An 18,355-nucleotide genomic window follows, 5' to 3' on the forward strand; every position below is an offset into this window, starting at 1 on the left:
GGAACCATGAGCCAGTTAAACCTCTTTTCTTTACAAATCACCCAATCTCAGGTCTTTCTCCATAGCAACACAAAAATGGACTAACAGTTGGTCTAAGCTGGCTTCAAGCAGTCATAAAAAGGGGTGATCAGAACTATCATCCCAAATAGAGACTGTAAATGATAGAAACATTCTTTTTTTCTTTTTCTTTTAGTTTCATGACGAATACAAAGACCAAAAAAAAATTGTATTGTAAACAATTAAGTAGATTGTGGGAACTGTGTAACCATCTTACTCTGGTTCCAGGGTATATTCTGTTAATAGAGCTAAAGATGTAGATCACACTGTGATCAACGCCATCACAGAGGCATTGACAAGTTTTATCTACTAAAGAGTGCTTGGTGGTTATTCAAAACATCCCTGGACTGGAGGATTTTCAGAAAAATGCCTCATCTGAGAAGTGTGAACTATGGAAGAAATGAAAACTTTTTTTTTTAAGCCACTGAAACTCTTACAATCTACTTCACATTGAAGTGGGGAAGTATCTAAAAGAAGCAAGTTCAATGAGATGAAAGTACACCATAAAGACTATTCATCTTTGCAGCAATTAGGATTTGTATGGTTATTTGTTTAATGTGGTTTAAGAACTTCTGGGTCTTAGTTTGAGACCAACCTGGGCAACATAGTGAGATCCTTTATTTATTTATTTATTTATTTATTTATTTAGAGACAGAGTCTCTCTCTGTTGCCCAGGCTGGAATGCAGATCTCTGCTTACTGCAACCTCTACCTCCCAAGTTCAAGCGATTCTCCTGCCTCAGCCTCCTGAGTAGCTGGGATTACAGGATTACAGACATGTGCCACAACACCCGGCTAATTTTTATATTTTTAGTAGAAATGGGATTTCATTATGTTGGCCAGGCTGGTCTCGAACTCCTGACTTCAGGTGATCCACCCACTTCAGCCTCCCAAAGTGCTGGGATTATAGGCATGAGCCACTATGCTTGGCCGTGATGCTGTCTTTAAAAAAGAAATAATAATAATAATAATAATAATAATAATAATAATAATAAAAGAACTACTAGGTCTTAATACAATCCTGAATATTGCATAAGAATATATAGTATATCTAAATATATCTATGATATATGTATCTATGATATATATATGTGTATATATATATATCTGATATATATCAGCCAGTAGCAGTGGCTCACACCTGTAATCCCAACACTTTGGGAGGCCAAAGCAGGCAGATCACTTGAGGTCAAGAGTTCAAGACCAGCCTGGCCAACATGGTGAAACCCCGTCTCTACTAAAAATACAAAAAATTAGCTGGGTGTGGTGGCAGGTGCCTGTAATCCCAGCTACTCGAGAGGCTGAGGCAGGAGAATCACTTGAACCCAGGAGGCAGAGGCTGCAGTGAGCTGAGATCGTACCATGGCATTCCAGCCTGGGTGACAGAGTAAGACTCCATTTCAAAAAAAAAAAAAATATATATATATATATATATATATATGATTTATTATTATTAACCAATCATCATTAATTTAAGGTTTTGTTTTTATACAAAAACACTTAAATGTGTGCAGCTATTTTCTTATATCAAAAAGACACTAAAAGTTTAAAACATCATAGCAAATATTAAAATTATTTTGTCCACATTGAAATATTGTGTATGCAAAATGCCTTAATTATTAACCAGCTAACGTGTTATGATGCCAACACCTATTGAAAAATTAAAACCAACCACGCTTCTGGCATGAAAAAATCATGTATTTCTTTATATTCATGTACAATGTTGTTACTGAAACTTGCTTCACACTGTTTTTAAAACTTCAGAATATCTCTAATGTATCTGATTTACGGAGCGGGGAGAGTCAGGCCATTATGTCATGTATTTCTGTGTTATACCTATATAAAAGAAAAAAGGGTGACTATACATTTGTATGAACCCTCAACTGGAAATGTCTGCAGAGCTTACCAATTTATGGGCACTTTTTGTTGTTTATAGATTTCTACTTTTTTTTCTTTTCCTTTTTTTTTTTTTTGAGATGGAAGTGTCACTCTGTTGCCCAGGCTGGAGTGCAGTGGCACAATCTTGGCTCACTGCAACCTCCGCCTCCCTGGCTCAGATGATCCTCCGGCCTCAGCCTCACAAGTAGCTGGGACCACAGGCACGCGCCACCATGGCTGGTTAATTTTGTTGTTGTTGTATTTTTGACAGAAACGGGTTTCACCATGTTCCTCAGGGTAGTCTCAAACTCCTGAGCTCAAGCAATCCACCCACCTTGGCCTCCCAAAGTGCTGGGATTACTGGTGTGAGCCACTGTACCTGGCTGATTTCTACTATTTTCAGTTCTCCATCACTTAAGCTTCCCTTGAGTAAATTTACTAAATATATGTTTTTAAAATAGAAGGGTGGGAATAGCACAAGAGAGAGGAGTAATGAAAAACAAGATGAATAGCGTAAAAGAGAGGAGTAATGAAAAACAAGGTCGGAACTTGAAGGAGCCAGTGCCAGATTACTGAGCAACCTTGGTATCATTCTAAGTAATGGGAAATCATGGAGGGTTCAGAGCCAGGCAGTGAAGGATGTGCCTGCTTCAGGGAGGCTAGCCCAGCAGCTATCTCTGAAATGAACTGTAGCAGGAAGACGCCACTTAGGATATCACTATGATTATGAGGGAGTTAACGAGAGCTTGAATTAGGGAAGTGGCAGTGAGACTAGAGAATATGAGATGATTATATGAGAACTCCTACAGGGAATCGACAACACTTGGTAACTGACCAAATGTGAAAGTAATAGAAAGAAAGATGATGCTGAGCTTTCAAGCCTGGGAACTAGGCACGGTTATAAACAGAAATCAATTAATACAAGAATAAGAGCAGGCTTGGGAAAATAGAAATGAAATAAATGATATAGGTGGATTTTGATGTGCAAATGGAAAATCTACCTATATACTAGGGGCATCTGGAAGTGAGGGATTCAGGCTTGGGAGAAAAGCCTGGATTCTCTTTAAGGAGAGAAGGAAATACAGTCGGCCCTCTGTAACCATGGTTTCCACATCCGTGGATACAACCAACCACAGATTGAAAATATTCCGAAAAAATGGGGTTGCATCTGTACTGAACACGTACCGACTTTTTTCCCTCGTCATTATTTCCTAAACAATAGGGTATAACAACTATTCACATAGTTGTTTAGGTATTATAAAGCATTTGCATCATATTAGGTATTATAAGTAATCTAGAGATAATTTTAAAGGTATACAGGAGGGTCAGGCATAGTGGCTCAGGACTGTAATCCCAGCACTTTGGGATGCTTAGGTGGGAGGATCAGTTGAGCCCAGGAGTTCAAGATCAGCCTGGGCAAAAGAGTGGGACCCCATCTTTGCAAAAAATAAAAAAAATTAGCCAGGTGTGGTGGCATGTGCCTTTAGTCCCAGCTACTTGGGAGGTTGAAGTGGGAGGACTGCTTGAGCCTGGGAGGGTGAGGCTGCAGTGAGCTGTGATCATGGCACTATACTCCAGCATGGTCAACAAAATGAGACTGTCTCAAAAATATATAGAATCTGCATAGGTTACATGCAAATACCAAGTCATTTTACATCAGGGACTTGAATATCCATGGATTTTGGTATTAGTGAGAGTCTTGGAACCAATCCCCACTGTATACTGAGGGACGACTCTACTCGTTATTTCATGCTAGTTATCAATCAGTGTCCTTCCTAAATCCTCATATGAAGAATATGGTTCTTGAAGGAATGGAGTGCCAGGGAGCTACGAGTATAGATGCTCTGTCGGTACCAGATGTGAGAACATAATATACTTAAATACATAAAGAGAAGCCCATTTAGCCATGGTAGCCTTCAATAACTTACAGATTATGGTCTCTAGAGAAAAACAGCTAAAGGTATAATTTTAACGTTACTTTACCATGGGATATGATGATGACTTCCCCACTGATGAATCATTGTTCTTATGATTGATTAAAACACACTTGATCACAGGCAGATCTTGATTTGTAATAGTCCCAAATATCATTGCAGAAAAAACAACTGTAAAACAAAATAAAAATGATAATGTTGATACATGCACACCTTAAAAACAAAACATGTATTTATCTTGCAACCAAACAACAAAACAAAGTGTAATCAGGGGAAACTGGCCACTAGGAAAGTATGTAGGAAATTCGATTTTATGCAAGTTTAGTCTGCTTTAAATCAGGAGCAGAGGTACTTAGAGCAGGGCTGTCCAATAAAGCAGTCTGCAGGGATGGACATGTTCTATGCCTGTGCTGTCTAATACGGTAGCCACTCACTAACTACCTGTGGCTCTTAAGCTTTTGAAATGAGGCTAGTTTGACTGAGGAAATGATTATTTGTATACATGATTTGTGTGCGTGTGTGTGTGTGTGCGTGTGCACCTTTTGTTGTATGTAGATTTCTTTTTTTTTTTTTTTTGAGATGGATATTTTTTTTGAGAGGATTACAGGCCTGAGCCACCGCGCCCAGCCTGATACTCTTTTTTTCTTTTTTTGAGATCGAGTCTTGCTTTGTCACCCAGGCTGGAGTGCAGTGGCGCGATCTCAGCTCACTGCAAGCTTCGCCTCCCGGATTCACACCATTCTCCTGCCTCAGCTTCCCGAGTAGCTGGGACCACAGGCGCCCGTCACCACGCCCAGCCAATGTTTTGTATTTTTTTTTAGTAAAGACAGGGTTTCACCATGTTGGCCAGGATGGTCTCTATCTCTTGACCTGGTGATCTGCCCGCCTTGGTCTCCCAAAGCGCTGGGATTACAGGCGTGAGCCACCGCGCCCGGCCTATTCTTTTTTGCTTTATGGATGCTTATAGAATCTTTTCTTCGAAACCACAGCACTAAAATTTTCAAAATTATGTGCCTTCTTGAGAGTCTATTTTCATCCATTGTGCTGGGTACACAGTGGGCCTTTTCAATCTAGAAATTCATATCCCTCTGTTTGGCATTTTCTTGAATTATTTCTTTTGATTCCTTCTCTCCTCTTCACTTTCTGTTTGCCCATGATGTAGATATCTTCCCCAAATGACTGACAATCTTCAACAGTCTGTTCACATATAAGAATGAAGTGCGGAGTGTCTGTCCTAAGCTCTATGGTGTGGCCCGTAGCCCAATCTCTGTAGGTGTATCTTTAGGTCTTTTCTCACAGGTTGGTCCTATTCCCCAGAGACGATTCTCTCTCTTGCCTGCTGCCTGTGTCCTGTGAGCTGGTCTCGGCAAGTTACACTATTGCGGGGTCCTGCAATGAAAAGCAGGCTGCTTCTCAGCTTTCTCAACCCACAGCTATAATTCAGCTTTCATCATCCGCTTCTTCTTTTTAATTTTTTTTTTTTTTAAGAGACAGGATCTTGCTATGTTGCACACACTGACTTCAAACTCCTGGACTCAAGTGATCCTCCTGCCTTGGCCTCCCAAGTTGTTGGTTGATAGTGTGAGCCACTGCACCCAGCTTTATCTGCTTTAAAGCTCTCAAAGTTTTACTTTCTCCTTCTCCATCCTCTTTGTCTTTTATTTATTTATCATTTTTGGACTTTTTTTTTTTTTTTTTAGACAGAGTCTCGCTCTGTTGCCCAGGCCATAGTGCAGTGGTGAGACCTCAGCTCACTGCAAGCTCCACCTCCCGGGTTCACACCATTCTCCTGCCTCAGCCTCTCGAGTAGCTGGGACTACAGGTGTCTGCCACTGCACTCAGCTAATTTTTTTTTTTTTTTTTTTTTTTTTTGAGACGGAGTCTCGCTCTGTCGCCCAGGCTGGAGTGCAGTGGCGCGATCTCGGCTCACTGCAAGCTCCGCCTCCTGGGTTCACGCCATTCTCCTGCCTCAGCCTCCTGAGTAGCTAGGACTACAGGCGCCTGCCACCGCGCCCGGCTAATTTTTTGTATTTTTAGTAGAGACGGGGTTTCACTGTGGTCTCGATCTCCTGACCTTGTGATCCGCCCGCCTCGGCCTCCCTTTTTTTGTATTTTTAGTAGAGATGGGGTTTCATCCTGGTCTCAATCTCCTGACCTCGTGATCCGCCCACCTTGACCTCTCAAAGTGCTGGGATTACAGGTGTTAGCCACCATGCCCGGTCTCCTCTTTGTCTTTATATGTTTATATCTTTGTTTCTTTGGGGGTATTAGGTATAATTGGCAATAAAAATTGCAGTGTACATCATATGTTCACAGTGTACATCATGTAATTTTGATATATATATTGAAATATATGTGTATTTCTATATAATGTGTGTGTATGTATATGTGTATATTAATATATATACATATATATGGGCTTCTCTTTATGTATTTAAGTATATATACACATATAAGTATATATACATATACATACACACATTGTGAAATGAACACCCCAATCAAGCTAACTAACCTATCCGTCAGCTCGTATACTTATCTTTATCTTTTTCTTTTTTTGTGATGAAAACATTTAAGATCTACTCTCTGTCTTTTTTTTTAAATTGAGACAGAGTCTTTATCTGTTGCTGAGGCTGGAGTGCAGTGGTGCGATCACAGCTGACTGCAACCTCTGCCTCCAGGGTTCAAGTGATTCTCCTGCCTCAGCCTCCCAAATAGCTGGGATTACCGGTGTGCGCCATCGTGCCCAGCTACTTTTTGTGTTTTTAGTAGAGACTGCGTTCACCATGTTGCCCAGGCTAGTCTCAAGCTCCTGGCCTCAAGTGATTCAGCTGCCTTGGCCTCCCAAAGTGCTGGGATTACAGGCGTGAACCACTGCACCTGGCCAAGATCTATTCTCTTAACAAACATGCTTATCTCTTTAAAAGCATTTTTTGGCTGGGCATAGTGGCTCATGTCTGTAATCCCAGCACTTTGGGAGGCTGAGGTGGATGGATTGCTTGAGGCCAGGAGTTTGAGACCAGCCTGGGCAACCCAGTAAAATCATGTCTCTAAAAAATTTTTTTAATTAACTGGGCATAGTGGTGTGTGCCTATAGTCCCAGCCCAGCTACTCAAAAGGCTGAGGTGGGAGAGGATCACTCAGGCATGGAATGTGGAGGCTGCAGTAAGATGTGATTGCACCATTGCACTTCAGCCCCTGGGTGACAGAGTGAGACATCATCTCTAGAAAAAAAAAAAGCATTTTTTACTGTCACTTGAGTGGTCCATAGATAGCGACAGGAGGTAATATATGTGTTCAGCCATCTTTGTAACCTTAAAATCTGAGACAGTCTCAGAAAGTAAGAACTTTTCCTGCTCCACTTTGTAATGTTTTCTCCCTAGTCTTAAAAAAAATAATAATTTTAAAATATTTTATAAGTATAATTAACTTACAATAAATTGTACACATTAAAAGTATACAATTTAGTAAATTCATACATATCTACAAAACCAACACCACAATCAAAATAGTGAATTTAAGGCTGGGCATAGTGCTCACACCTGAAATCCCAACACTTTGGGAGGCCAAGGTGGGAGGATCACTTGAGACCAGGACTTAGAGACCAAGCTGAGAGACAGAGTGAAACCCCATCTCTACAAAAATTGTGGTGGCACGAGCCTGTAGTCTCAGCTACTTGGGAGGCTGAAGTGGGAGGATAGATTGAGGCCAGGAGTTTGAAGCTGCAGTGAGCTATGATCAAGCCTCTGCACTCCAGTCTGGACAAAAGAGACAGACCCTGCCTCTAAACCCAAGAAAAAATATTTTTTTAAAGATAGTAAAGTGACCTATCACTCCCGAAAGTTTCCTTATGAAGCTTTGATATCATGCCCTCCTACCAACCCCATCCCCCACACCCAAGCCACCTCTGATCTATTTTCTGTCACTACAGTTTGAATTTTCTAAAATTTCACACAAATGGAATCACAGTATGAACTGTTTTTTTATAGGGTGGGTGGTCGGGCTTCTTTCACTCTGCATTTTTTTGATATTTGTCCATACTGTAGTAGATATCAGTAGTTCATTCCTTTTAATTACCGAGTAGTCATTTGTTATATAGATATATAACACAATTTGTTTTCATCTATTCATCTGTGGACACACATTTGGGCTGTTTCCACTTTTGCTCTTACTAATAAAGCTGCTATTTATATAAAAGTCTTAATATGGATATACACTTTCATTTCTCTTGGCTAAATACTAAGGAATTGAAGGCCTAGGTTATAGGGTCGGTGTATTTGTAACTTTTTTTTTTTTTTTTTTTTTTTTTGAGACAGAGTCTTGCTCTGTCGCCCAGGCTGGAGTGCAGTGGCCGGATCTCAGCTCACTGCAAGCTTCGCCTCCCGGGTTCACGCCATTCTCCTGCCTCAGCCTCCCGAGTACCTAGGACTACAGGCGCCGCCACCTCGCCCAGCTAGTTTTTTGTATTTTTTTAGTAGAGACGGGGTTTCACCGTGTTAGCCAGGATGGTCTCAATCTCCTGACCTCATGATCCGCCCGTCTCGGCCTCCCAAAGTGCTGGGATTACAGGCTTGAGCCACCGCGCCCTGCCTATATTTGTAACTTTTTTTTTTTTTTTTTTTTTTGAGATGGAGTCTTGCTCTGCCGCCCAGGCTGGAGTGCAGTGGCCGGATCTCAGCTCACTGCAAGCTCCGCCTCCCGGGTTCCCGCCATTCTCCTGCCTCAGCCTCCCGAGTAGCTGGGATTACAGGCGCCCGCCACCTCGCCCGGCTAGTTTTTTGTATTTTTTTAGTAAAGACGGGGTTTCACCGTGTCAGCCAGGATGGTCTCGATCTCCTGACCTCGTGATCCGCCCGTCTCGGCCTCCCAAAGTGCTGGGATTACAGGCTTGAGCCACCGCGCCCGGCCTATTTGTAACTTTTTAAGAAAGCGTCCAGTTGTTTTCCAAAGAGGTTAGAGCTTTATGTTCCCACTCGCAGTGTACGGAATTCCAGTTGCATCACATCCTTGCTAACATTTGGTATGATGAGACTTTAAAATTTTGGCCTTTCTAATAAGTGCGTTGTATCTCATTGTGTTTTTATTTATTTTTATTTTTTATTTTTTGAGACAGGGTCTCACTCTGTCACTCAGGTTGGAGTAGAGTGGCGTGATCACAGCTGTCTGCAGCTTTGACCTCCTGGGCTCAAGCCATCCTCCCACCTTAGCTTCCCAAGTAGCTGGGACAACCAGTGTGCACCACCATACCTGGCTAATTTTTGTATTTTTGTAATTTTTGTATTTTTTGCCCAGGCTGGTCTCAAACTCCGAGGCTTGAGTCATCTGCCCACCTTGGGCTCCTCAAGTGCTGGGATTACGGGTGTGGGCCACTGCGCCCAGCCCTCATTGTGGTTTTAATTTGCATTTTCCTCCTGACTAATGAACACTGAACATCCATTTAGATGATGCTATTACATTCCATAACTTCTTTGGCGGTATGTCTGTTCACATCTTTTGCCCACACCTAATCTTTTTTTAAAGGGATTGCTCATTTTAAAAATTATTGAGTATTTTATAATTGACAAAAATATATACTCACAGAGTATAATGTGATGTTTTAATATATGTATACATTGTGGAATGATTAAATCAAACTAATTAACATATACATCATTGTGGTTTTGATTTGTATTTCCCTGACGATTAGTGATGTTGAACATTTTTTCATATATTTGTTGGCCATTTGTAAACAACAAGGTATGTATATTTCAAAGCAGTTAGAAGAGAGGACTTGAAATGTTCTCAACACATAGAAATGATAAATATTCAAAGTGATGATTACCTCAAATACTCTTGAGTTGGTCATTACACATTCTATGGATGTCACAAAATATCATATGTACCCCATAAATATGTAAAATATTACATATCAATAAAAAATAGATGCATCACAAGGCCATGTGGGCATGGTGGCTCACACCTGTAATCCCAGCACTTTGGGAGGCCGAGGTGGGTGGATCACTTGAGGTCAGGAGTTCAAGACCAGCCTGGCCAACATGGTGAAACCCTGTCTCTACTAAAAATACAAAAATTAGCTGGGTGAAGTGGCGCATGCCTGTAGTCCCAGCTACTCAGGAGGCTGAGGCAGAAGAATTGCTTCAACCCGGGAGGTGGAGGTTGCAGTGACCCGAGATTGCGCCATTGCACTCCAGCCTGGGCCACAGAGCAAGGTTCTGTCTTTTTTTTTTTTTTTTTTAAAAAAAAGGATGCATCATTTCATGTACTTATTTTTTCATGTTGAGATTTCTAAAATCTACTCTCTTACCAATTTTTTTTTTGAGACAGAGTCTGACTCTGTCACCTAAGCTGGAGTACAGTGGCACCATCTCAGCTCACTGCAAACTCCACCTCCCAGATTCCAGTGATCCTCCTGCCTCAGCCTCCCAAGTAGCTGTGATTATAGGCATGCACCACCACACCTGGCTAATTTTTTGTATTTTTAGTAGAAGTGAGGTTTCACCATGTTGGCCAGGCTAGTGTAGTCTTGAACTCCTGACCTCAAGTGATCTGCCTGCCTCGGCTTCCTGAAGTGCTGGGATTATAGGCGTGAGCCACTGCACCTGGCCTTTCTTAGCAATTTTCTCATATACAATGCTCATATTTTTAAAATATGAGCACTTTGACATTTATTTATTCATTCATCCATGCAATTAACAAATATTAAGTACCTACAATGGCCCCAAAAAGATAAAACATATTGCAAAGTATAATCAAATGCTGATGTTTATTTTATTTCATTTTACACAATACACTTGTAGTAGCCTTCTCCAGAGGGACAAAACCAATAGGATATATATTTATATATGAAAGGGAATTTTTGAGAGAGAATTGGCTCACGTGATTACAAAGGCAAAGTTCCAGGACAAGCTGTCTGCAAGTCAGAAAATGAGAAAAGCCAATAACGTGTCTCAGTCCAACTCCAAAAGCCTCAAAACCAAGGAAGCCAACAATGCAACCCCCAGTCTAAGGCCAAAGGCCTGAGAGCCTGCGGCAGGCTCTCAGGTGCAAGGCAGGTGGTGCAAGTGTCAGAGTCCAAGAGCCAAAGAACCTGGAGTCTGATGTCCAAAGGCAAGAGGAGAAAAGCTGTCCTGCTCCAGAAGGGAGGGAGAAGGCAGTGTTTGTAGCATGAGTGAGGACTGTAATCTCAGTACTTTGGGAGGCCAAGGTGGGAGGATTGCTTGAGCCTGGGAATTCAAGACCAGCCTGGGCAACACAGTGAAACTCTGTCTCTACAAAAAATACACAATTAGCCAGGTGTGGTAGCATGTATCTGTAGTCCCAGCTATGCAGGAGGCTGAGGCAGGAGGATCACCTCAACCCAGGGAGGTCAAGGCTGCAGTGAGCTGTGATCATGCCACTGCACTTCAGCTTGGATGACAGAGTGAGACCCTGTCTCTGGGTGACAGAGAGAGGACGGAAGGAGGGAAGGAAGGAAGGAAAGAAGGAAGGGAGGAAGGGAGGGAGGGAGGGAGGGAGGGAAGGGAGGTAGGGAGGGGAGGAAGAAAGGAAGGAAAAGAGAGAAAGAGAGAGAGAGAAGGAAGGAGGAAGGGTGGAAAGAAAGAGAAAGAAAAGAAAGAAAGAAAAAGAAAGAAAGAAAGAGGAAGGAAAGGAAGGGAAGGGAGAAGAAGGAGGAGGAAGGAAGGGAGGGAAAGAAAAAGGAAAGAAAGAAAGAAAAAGGAAGGGAAGGGAGAAGAAGGAGGAGGAAGGAAGGGAGGGAAAGAAGGAGAAAAGAAAGAAAGAAAGAAAGAAAAAGAAAGAAAGAGAAAGAAAGAAAGAGAAAGAAAGAAAGAAAGAAAGAAAGAAAGAAAGAAAGAAAGAAAGAAAGAAAGAAAGAAAGAAAAGAAAAGAAAAGAAAAGAAAAGAGGTTTATTTGGCTCACAGTTACGTAGTGTGTGTGAGAAGCATGATGCTAGCATCTGCTTCTGGTGAGGAACTCAGGAAGCTTCATATATTAGTCCGTTTTCACGCTGCTGATAAAAATATACCCAAGACTGGGAAGAAAAAGCAGTTTAATTGGATTTACAGCTCCACTTGGCTGGGGAGGCCTCAGAATCCTGGCAGGAGGCGAAAGGCACTTCTTACATGGTGGCTACAAGAGAAAAATGAGGAAGCAGCAAAAGCGGAATCCCCTGATAAACCCATCAGATCTCATGGAGGAGATCTCCACCAACTGCAATCTCCACCTCCTGGGTTCAAGCAATTCTGGTGCCTCAGGAGATTTATTCCCATCAAATCTCATGAGACTTATTCACTATCACAAGAATAGCATGGGAAAGTCCGGCACCTATGATTCAATTACCTCCCCTTGGGTCCTTCCCACGGGTCCTTCCCACAATACGTGGGAATTCTGGGAGATGCAATTCAGGTTGAGATTTGGGTGGGGACACAGTCAAACCATATAATTTTGCCCCTGGTCCCTCCAAATCTCATGTCCTGAGTAGCTGGGATGACTCTTGGGCTCAAATGATCATCCCACATCAGCCTCCCAACTAGTAAGGACTACAGACATAGGCCACCACATCTCGCTAATTTTTTTTTATTTTTTGGGAGACGAGGTCTTGCTATGTTACCCAGGCTGGTCTCAAACTCCTGACCTCAAGTGATCTTGCCACCTCAGCCTCCAAAAATGCTGGGATTACAGGCGCAAGCTACTGTACTGGCCTCTCTCTGTTATTAATTTTAATGGATTAATTTTTTATTTTTTTACAAAAATGTCCTGCAGTATTAATTTTGTTGTTTTTTGTTTTGAGTTTCACTCGTCACCCAGGGTGGACTGCAGTGTGATCATGGTGCACTGCAGCCTTAACTTCCCTGGGCTCAGGTGATCCTCCTACTTCAGCCTCCTGTGTAGCTGGGAGTACAGGCAAATGCCACCAACCTGGCTAATTATTTTTTCTATTTTTTGTAGAGATGGGGTTTTGCCATGTTGCCCAGGCTGAAATTTTAATTTAATGCCATTGTAGTCAGAAGATATACTTTGAATCTTTTAATGTATGTCTTGTATGTCTTGAATCTTTTAAAATTTACCGACATTTGTTTCATGCTTCAGAATATGCTCTACCTTGGTAAGTGTGCACTTGAAAAGATGTGCAAGCCAGAGCGGTGGCTCACGCCTGTGACACCTCACTTTGGGAGGCCGAGGCGGGCTGATCATCTGAGATCAGGAGTTCGAGACCAGCCTGGCCAACATGGTGAAACCCTGTTTCTACTAAAAATACATAAATTAGCTGGGTGTGGTGGCACACGCCTATAGTCCCAGCTACTCGGGAGGCTGAGGCAGAAGAATCGCTTGAGCCCAGGAGGCAGAAGTTGTAGTGAGCCAAGATTGTGCCACTGCACTCCAGCCTGGGCAACAGAGCGAGACTCCATCTCAAAAAAAAGAAAAGAAAAAAGATGTGTATTTGACTATTGTGATTATTGTTAGGTGGAATGTTCCATAAACGTGATGTGGTCAAGTTGCTTGTTCAAGTCTTCTATCTCCTACTTATTTATTTGTCCTTGTTCAATCAATTATTGAAGGAGAAGGAGTGTCGTACACTTTGAATATAATTGTGTATTTGTTTATTTCTCCTTGCAGTTCAATCAGATTTTGACCCATGTATTTTCAAGTTCTGTTATTAGGTGCATACGTTTAGGATTTTTATGCCCTTTTGATGAATCAAGCCTTATAGCATTATGAAATGGCTCTCTTTGTTCCTAGCAATATTCCTTTCTCTGAAATGTACTTTGCCTAATATTATTACCTCTCTGGCTCTCTTTTGATTAGTGCTAAAATGGGATTTTTCCCCCCATCCATTCACTTTTAACCTATTTGTGTCTTCATATTCAGGACTAGGGCTGGGCATGGTGGCTCACACCTGTAAACCCAGCACCTTGGGAGGCCAGTGTGGGCAGATCACTTGAGCCCAGGAGTTTGAGACCAGTCTAGGTAACATGGCAAGACCCTTTCTTTAAATAAAAAATTACATTATAAAAACATATCCAGGACTGGTTTCATTTATGATGCATAGAGCTGGGTCTTACTTTTCTTTAGCCAAATCTGAAACTTCTGCCTTTTAATCATGATATTTAGATCATTTTAATTTACAGAAAGTATTCACATGATTAGATTTAAATCCACTATATTGTTCTTTGTTTTCCATTTGTCCCATCTGTTTTTTATTCCCTTCTTCTCTTTTTTCTGCCTCCTTGGGGAATAACTGAGCTTTTTAAAAAATGATTCCACTTTATTTCCTTTTGTGGATTATTAGCTATAATGCTTTATTTTGTTTTGGTAGTCGGTTTAAGGTTCATAGTATTACATGTTTACCATAACACAGCCTACCTTTAAGTGATGTTATATGACTTTATATCTAATACTAGAACCTTACGCTGGCATATTTCCATTTCATTTCTTTCAGGCTTTGAGGTATTGCTGACATACACTATACTTCTACATAATTTATAAACCCCACAAGATATTATTATTATTATTGCTTTAAACAGTCAATTGTCTTTTAAAGAGATTTAAACAATAAGAAAAAAAGGCTATACTTACTCAATAGTTTCCATTCCCACTATTTTTTATTCCTTTGTGTAAATCCAGATTTTTATTTTGTATTATTTTCCATCTGTCTGAAGAACGTGTATGTGTGTGTGCTTGAAATGGAGTTTGCTCTGTCACTCACACTAGAGTGTAGTGGTGAAATCTCTGCTCACTTCGACCTACGTCTCCCAGGTTCAAGCAATAGTCCTGCCTCAGCCTCCCAAGTAGCTGGGATTACAAGCTTGCACGATCAAACCCAGCTAATTTTTGTATTTTTAGTAGAGATGGAGTTCCACCATGCTGGCCAGGCTGGTCTTGAACTCCTGACATCAAGGGATTCGCCCACCTTGGCCTCCCAAAGTGCTAGGATTGCAGGCATGAACTACCATGCCCAGCTGTCTGAAGAACTTTCTTTAACAGTTCCTATTAGGCCAGGCATGGTGGCTCACACCTGTAATCCCAGCACTTTGGGAGGCCGAGGCAGGTGGATCACAAGGTCAGGAGATTGAGACCATCCTGGCTAACACTGTGAAACCCTGTCTCTACTAAAAATACGAAAAATTAGCTGGGCATGGTGTTGGGCACCTGTAGTTTGGCAGGAGAATGGTGAGAAACCGGGGGGCGGAGCTTGCAGTGAGCCAAGATTGTGCCATTGCACTCCAACCTGGGCGACAGAGCAAGACTCTGTCTCAAAAAAATAAAAAATAAAAAAAAAGTTCCTATTATGCCAGTCTGGAGTGATTGTTTCTTTCAGTTTTTGTACATCTGAAAGACTATTTGTTTCTCTTCATTTTTGAAAGATGGTTTTTTGTGTTTTTTTTTTTGGATATAGAACCACACATGTATATTATTAGTTTTGCTCTGTTGTCCAGGTTGAAGTGCAGTAGCATGATCATAGCTCACTGCAGCCTTGAACTCCTGGGCTCTAACAATCCTTCCACCTCAGCCTCTGAAGTAGCTTTGACAACAAGGACATACCATCATGCCTGGCTAATTCTTTTATTTTTTGTAGAGACAGTGGATTGCTATGTTGCCCAGGCTGGTCTTGAACTCCTGGCTTCAAGCAATCCTCCTGCCTCAGACTCCCAAAGCATCCTTCAGTTCTTTAAAGATGTTGCAATGTTTCTTCACTGTCTTTTGACTTACATAGTTCATGACAAGAAGTCTGCCAAATGAATGTATCTTTTTTCTCTGGATGCTTTTAAGATTTTCTTTTAGTCTCTGGCTTTAACCAATTTGATGATAATGAGCCTTTTGTAGTTTTCATGAGTCATGTGCTTAAGTTTCACTGGGCTTCCTGAACCCATAGGTATATCATTTTTATCTGGTTTGAGAATTTTCCTCCATTATTTTTGAAATGTCTTTACTGTCATCTTCCTTCCCCCATTCTCTCCTTTAGGAACTCTAATTACATGTATATCTGACCACCTAAAGTTCTGTACCTCCCTAATTCTCTGTTCATGTTATTTGGTCTTTTTTGCTCTGTTCATTTTAGATATTTTCTGTTGCTATGCCTCCAAGTCCACTAATCTTTTCTCCTACAATGTTTAATCTGTCACTAATCCTCTCCAGTGTAACTGAGTTTTCATCCTTAGACGTTCAATTTGGGTAATTTGTTATATTTACTATGTCTCTTCTTAACATGTACAATCTTTCCTCATTCAGAAATATATGTAATATTGTTATAATAACCGTTTTAATTTTCTTGCCCACTAATTCCACATTTGATGTCATTTCTGGGTCCCTTTTGGGTGACTGATTTTTCTCCTTAAGTTAAATTTTTCTTGTTCTTTGTTTGTCTAGTAAATTTATAACTGGGTGTCAGACATTGTGAATTTTACCTGGTGCCAGATGTTTTTGTCTTCTGTTAAATATTCTTGAACTTTTTTCTGGGATGCAATTAAATTTATGGTGAGCACTCTGTTCTTTCATGTCTTGCATTTAAGCTGGGTTAGGTGGGATCAGAGCAGTGCTCAGTTTAGAGTTAATTTTTTTCCACTTGTGGACTTCACCAAAACGAAAAACGTTTGCTCCTCAAAAAACATTATTTTATTTATTTATTTATTTTTTTGAGACAGAGTCTCACTCAGTTGCCCACGTTGGAGTGCAGTGGCACAATCTCAGCTCACTGCAACCTCCGCCTCCCAGGTTCAGGCAATTCTCACGCCTCAGCCTCCCAAGTAGCTGGAATTACAGGTACACACCACCATGCCTGGCTAATTTTCATATTTTTAGTAGAGACAGGGTTTTGCCATGTTGGCCAGGCTGGTGTTGAACTCCTGACCTCAGGTAATCCACCTGCCTCAGCCTCCCAAAGTGCTGGGATTACAGGTGTGAGCCATCAGAAAGCCTTTTTTTTTTTTTTTTTTTTTTTGAGACAGTCTAACACTGTCGCCTGGGCTGGCATACAATGGTGTGGTCTTGGCTCACTGCAACCTCCACCTCCCGAATTCAAGCGATTCGCCTGCCTCAGCCTCCCGAATAGCTGGGATTACAGGCACCCGCCACCACACCCAGCTAATTTTTTGTATTTTAGTAGAGACGGAGTTTCACTATATTGGCCAGGCTGGTCTCAAACTCCTGACCTGGTGATCCGCCTGCCTTGGCCTCCCAAAGTGCTGGGATTACAGGTATGAGCCAGCGTTCTCAGCCCAGAAAACATTCTTAAAAAATGAAAAGACGCCGGGCGCGGTGGCTCAAGCCTGTAATCCCAGCACTTTGGGAGGCTGAGACGGGCGGATCACGAGGTCAGGAGTTCGAGACCATCCTGGCTAACACGGTGAAACCCCGTCTCTACTAAAAAATACAAAAAACTAGCCGGGCGAGGTGGCGGGCGCCTGTAGTCCCGGCTACTCGGGAGGCTGAGGCAGGAGAATGGCATAAAAACCCGGGAGGCAGAGCTTGCAGTGAGCTGAGATCCGGCCACTGCACTCCAGCCTGGGCGACACAGCGAGACTCCGACTCAAAAAAAAAAAAAAAAAAATGAAAAGACAAGCCACAGACTGGAGAAAATATTTTGATGATACACATGTGAAAAAGGACTTGTATCCATAATACACAAAGAACCCTTAAAACCCAATAATAATAAAACAAACACTCCAATTTTTAAAATGGGCAAAAGATTTTGGGAGACACTTCACCAAACAAAACATAGGATGACAATTAAACACATGAAAAGATGCTTAACATCATTAGTCATTAGGGAAATGCAAATTTAAGCCACAGTAACACATTGCTACACCGCTATTAGAATGGTTAAAAACCCAAACCAAAAAACTGACAATACCACATGCTGACGATGACCTTGAGCAAATGCAATTCTCACACATTGTTGGGGTAAATGACAAATGGTACAATCACTTTGAAAAACAGTTTGGCAGTTTCTCATGAAGTTAAACATTCACTTAGCATCCAGTGCAGCCATACAATACCACTCTGAGGTATTTACCCAAAAGAAATGAAAACCTATGCTTACCAAAAACACCTGTATTCAAATATTTATAGCTGTTTTATTCATCATTGCCAAAAACTGGAAGCAAACAAATGACTAGTCGCTGGTTAATGAATAACAAACTGAGGCCTATCCATACAATAGGATACTACTCAGCACCAGAAAGAAAAAATAACTGATATACGTAACACTCATCTGATCAGATAAATCTGATAATTCTGCTATGTGAAATAAACACACTCAAAGGCCACATATCATAAGATTCCACTTACATGACATTCTACAAAGGGGAAAATGATGAAAACAGGAAAGAGAGTACTGGTTGTGGGGGGCTTGCTGTAGGGATCAGGGTTGACAACAAAAGAGCATGAGGAATTTTTTTTTTTTTTTTTGAGATAGAGTCTTACTGTGTCACCCAGGCTGGAGTACAGGGGCGTGATCTCCGCTCATTGCAACCTCTGCCTCCAGCGTT

The 18,355-nt window shown here is 41.5% G+C and overlaps 1 protein-coding gene across 3 annotated transcripts in view; it reads right to left on the reverse strand.

Moving 5' to 3' along the window:
* Positions 1-18,355, reverse strand: part of FLT3 (fms related receptor tyrosine kinase 3) — a 96,553-nt gene that overhangs the window by 67,647 nt on the left and 10,551 nt on the right. For all 3 annotated transcript variants that reach the window (XM_077974138.1, XM_077974139.1, XM_077974137.1), the window contains exon 2: positions 3,918-4,039. In XM_077974138.1, the coding sequence (XP_077830264.1) occupies positions 3,918-4,039 (122 nt within the window). The remainder of the gene's footprint in view (positions 1-3,917; positions 4,040-18,355) is intronic.

The sequence above is a fragment of the Macaca mulatta genome, chromosome 17 (genome assembly GCF_049350105.2).
Source record: "Macaca mulatta isolate MMU2019108-1 chromosome 17, T2T-MMU8v2.0, whole genome shotgun sequence".
NCBI classification, from domain to species: Eukaryota; Metazoa; Chordata; class Mammalia; order Primates; family Cercopithecidae; genus Macaca; species Macaca mulatta.